We start from the raw sequence: 4475 nt of genomic DNA on the forward strand, positions 1-4475 counted from the left end.
CAGTAGCTAGGGCCCTCACGTACGTGACACTCTCAGGAAGTTGGAAACTTTGTCTTATTTCCAGGGAAAAAGACTACCTCATGTTCAGATTAAAAGCCTTTATAAGGCTGATATTTCAGTTTTGCTTAATAGTTGACAGGAGCTTGTTCACGGCTTATCAGAAAAGCTGTATTTGTTCACAGCTGTTCTCAAAGCATTCTTTACATTGTTTTTTCTTAAGCTGTATTTGAGAGGATTCACCAGTGGAGTCAGTACTGTGTAGCAGACAGAGAACACTGTGGAGGTCTCCCAGTGTGTTTGGTTTTGGTACCTAGTACACAACAATCAGGGTCCCATAGAAAAGTGTCACCACAGTTAGGTGGGAAGAACAGGTAAAAAAAGCCTTCTGCCTTCCTGTGGATCAAGATCCTGAGGACAGTGTAGCTGATGCACACATAAGATATGAGTGTCAAGAGAAATGGGGGTAGTGTCAAAAGGGAGGCCAAGATGAATGTTACAAGCTCAATCCAGTGGGTATCACTGTGGGAGAGCTTTACCACTGGTGTGAAGTCACAGAAGAAATGATCGATTTCATTTGGGCCACAAAAAGTTAGCTGTGGCATCAGAGAGGTGACTATGGCACTAGCCAACAATCCATTTACCCAAGATCCACCTGCGAACTGGAGGCAGCACCTGCCATGCATTATGGTTGTGTAATGCAATGGTTTGCATATTGCAATGTACCGGTCATAAGACATGGCAGTCAGAGGACAACATTCTGCACCTGCTAGCCCAGTGAAGAAAAAGTACTGCAGAAAAAAAACATTAAGTGAAATAACATATTTGCTTGTTAGGAAACTTGCCAGCATTCTGGGCAGGATGGTGGAAGTGTAACAGGTCTCCAAGAATGACAGATTCCCCAGGAAAAAGAACATTGGGCTGTGAGGTTGATGATCAGTCACAACCAGCACCATGATCAGGAGGTTCCCTGATACAGTTGTGATGTAGGTCACTAGAAACATAAAGAAGAGCAAAAATTGTACTTCTGGAATACTTTGGAAACCCAGGATGATGAATTCTACAACAGCTATTTCATTCCCAAGCTCTGCTCTTCTCATGACTATAGCAGTTACAGTTACAGTTTTTTTGCTGGAAAAGAGTCTACCAACTTTCAGTGCAGGTGTATTAACTGACACAGAAAAAGGAATCTTCTAGATTCATAGATTCATAGATTGGTCCAGGCCGGAAGGGACCTCCAAAGGTCATCTAGTCCGACCTTTCCGCAGTCAGCAGGGACACCCCCAACTGGGGTGTCAATACCCAAGAGGGTATTTTTGCCAGCTAATTTGATGTCTGTGAGGCTGATTCCTTCACTTTCCCCATCAGGGTCAAGATTTACCCATCCCCTTCCAGAAGCTATTAAGGTCACACAAAATACATGTCTAAATCAGAAGTGCCATACAGACTTCCATACTTTGAACATAAAGACCTAGCCTGCTTTTAAACTATTAATCATATGTCAAAAAATAAAATAAAAAAAGAAAGTTGGCTTACAGCCTTTGTGTCAGATAAGAAAAATCTGTGCTGGTACTACATGCTCTCAGTGGACATTGTGGACCTTACTGTCTTTGATGCTTTGGAAGAGGCAAGTTGCAGTGACTGTGCAGAGAGCAGAAATTCTTCGTTCACAGTTATTTGTTTTGAAGTTCAGCCAAAGGCTTCATTATGTCCAATGGAAATATGCAGTTTCCTTGTGCTTTCATCTCCATTTCTTGAGATATCATTTCCCTGTAAGAGTCAAATATTTATTTACTTCAGCTTTTTGTAACTTTCTAAGCATCAAAGCAACCATGTTGGCTGCCTACCAGGGTCATCCCACATCACACAGTGTGTATGTAACTTTACTTTCAGCTATGGTATTTTAGATAGTACCTACGTACCAATTAAAAATATAGCTGAAACAAAGGTATTGCTTAATCTATGGAGTAATATTTTTGTTTTCAATATACATTTTTCCATCTCTTGTCATTTCTTAAACTAGTCATATTGCTGTCTGAACTTATGATTAGAAGTAGCTTTTTTTTGTTACAAGGGAAGTTTTTTTAAAAAGCAACAGTTGCTTTACAGAGAATGCAGGGGGGATCATCTCATTGACATTTAGCTATCTGTGCTATAAAATCCATCTACATGCTTTTTATAATCGATGGAGACAAAGTGCTGTCCTGTGTCTGGTGGGGATAGGGTTAATTCTCCCCAGGACCTAGCAGGGACACAGGTATTCCATCCCATGTGAGCCATGCCCAGGGGTAGCCACAGCTAGCTGGGGAAGGGGAGGGACAGGAAGTCACCACGGGGGGAGCAGAGCGGGCTGGGGGTCAGCAAGTGGTGTATCATAATCGTGGTTGTATATTCCTCTGTCAGTTGTTGTTTCTTGTTCCCTTTACTGTTCTGTTAAATTGCCTTTGTCTCAACCCACGAGTTTTGCCTTTTTCTTCCAATTCTCCCCTCATGGCGTGGTGGCGGTGGGAGCCAGGTCTGAGAGAGTGGCTGCCACCTGGTTCTTTGGTGCCATCTGAGGCCAAACCAAGACAGTGCTATCTCTGAGACTGAAGCGATCTATTTACTTGGAGACTAAAAAAAGCAACCATGCCTCTTAGCTGTCCTCGCTCTCAGATTCTTTGCTCTAATAAAGAGCTGAGTATAAACATGATCAGAACAATTGTCTGGTCAGACAGACTGACTTTTTGCATTGTTTTAAAAAGCTATGCAGAGCTGACTTAGCTTAGCTCAGCTTGGAAAATTAGCATTTATGTTTCTGTCCATACAACCATTCACAGTCAATGCTGAATTCATTAGATGTGGCTAAAATAAATCATAAAGGTGTTTCTACTCTTTACAGAAAATAGTAGAAGCAAAGCATATTTGTATAAGTGTTATAATGGAACAAAACCAGAAATACCAGTGTTTACATGTGAGATACAAGACTGTATAAAATAAACATTTGAAGGGTGAAACTGATCCTAAGATGTGATGAATTATCACATTGAATTATCCTTTCACATCACATGAATTATCCTTTCAAGATGCTGGACCATCTTCACTGATAGCAGCGGGAGCCTGGATTACTAGTTTAGATGTAGTCAACTTCTACGTGACTAAACAGAGTTGAGATGTGTATCTTCTCTGAAAGGCGAAGAAGCTGAAATGAAATTTGGAATTCAAATTGTCTCTGATGAAACTTCATATACAGGATGTTTGGTTCCTCAACTGATGTGCTTAAAAGCTCTGGAGAAAAAAATGGTTTCCCAAGTAGCTAGTTTCACATACTACTCCTCAAGCCAATCTTATATGAAGTAAGTATCCTTTTTCTTCAGAAGTACTCTCCTCATGCCTTGCTTGATGTCATTGTTCCTTAGGCTATAGATGACAGGGTTCGGTACTGGGGTAACCACAGAGTAAAAGACAGAGACAATCTTGTTGAAATCAAAAGTCTGAATAGTCTTGGTGCGAATATACATGAACATGGTGGTCCCATAGAAGATTCTGACAATGGTCAGATGGGAGGCACAGGTGGAGAAGGCTTTGCTGCGTCCTTCAGCTGTGGGTATGTGCAAGATGGTGGCTACAATGAAGATATAGGACATCATGGTGGGGATAAAGGAGCTCATTAGTACTGTTGTGCCCACCACAAAGTTGATGACTTCAATTTCAAAGACATCTTGGCATGAGAGCTCCAGCAAAGGTGGTGAGTCACAGAAGAAGTGGTTGATGATGTTGGAACCACAGAAAGGCAGGCGGAACATGAAGGCAGTGGGAAGGGCAGGTGCAAGGAAACCACCCAACCAACACCCCAGAGCAAGCCATAAACAAGCTCTGCGATCCATAGTGGTGGTGTAATGCAATGGATTGCAAATGGCCAGGTAGCGATCATAGGCCATGGTAGACAGTAGGAAGCATTCAGCTGAGCCAAGGAAGAAGATGATGTGCAACTGCGTGAAGCAGCCGGTGATAAAAATAGTCTGTGACTGAATAGCAATGTTAGCCAGCATCTTGGGCACTGTCACAGTAGTGTAGCCAATGTCTAGGAAGGAGAGATTGCTGACAAAAAAATACATTGGAGTATGAAGGCGGTAGTCCATGCCAATGACCAAGATGATGGCCACATTCTCTGTGAAAGTCAGTGCATACATCAGAAAGAAGGTAGTGAAGAGAAGCAGCTCGACTCCCCTGGCATTGGGAAATCCCAGGATGATGAATTCAGTTACCAAAGTCCTGTTGTCAGAAACCATGTCCTAGAGGGGTTAGGGAAATGGAAATACAGTGAAGGAATGATATTCAGAATTATCTGAAGGGAAGAACAAAGAGAAAGGGAGATGTAATGTTTACCACCTGTCGCAGTCAATCATCCAGTTTCTGAATCAGTCTCAAGGGTAACCCAAATTTTCTCATTGACAATACCAGGACTGGCCAACAGTGTTTTATACACCTAAGATACA

The 4475-nt window shown here is 42.1% G+C and overlaps 1 protein-coding gene and 1 pseudogene across 1 annotated transcript; both read right to left on the reverse strand.

The window, feature by feature from the left end:
• Nucleotides 1–310: 310 nt before the first annotated feature.
• On the reverse strand, nucleotides 311–1097 carry LOC141474922 (olfactory receptor 6N1-like; annotated as a pseudogene).
• A 2226-nt stretch (nucleotides 1098–3323) lies between these two features.
• Nucleotides 3324–4268, reverse strand: LOC141474923 (olfactory receptor 6F1-like). Its single transcript, XM_074163033.1, has one exon. The coding sequence runs from the start codon at nucleotides 4266–4268 to the stop codon at nucleotides 3324–3326; it is 945 nt and encodes a 314-aa protein (XP_074019134.1).
• Nucleotides 4269–4475: the final 207 nt, after the last annotated feature.

This window comes from Numenius arquata, chromosome 23 (genome assembly GCF_964106895.1).
Source record: "Numenius arquata chromosome 23, bNumArq3.hap1.1, whole genome shotgun sequence".
In the NCBI taxonomy this organism is placed as follows: Eukaryota; Metazoa; Chordata; class Aves; order Charadriiformes; family Scolopacidae; genus Numenius; species Numenius arquata.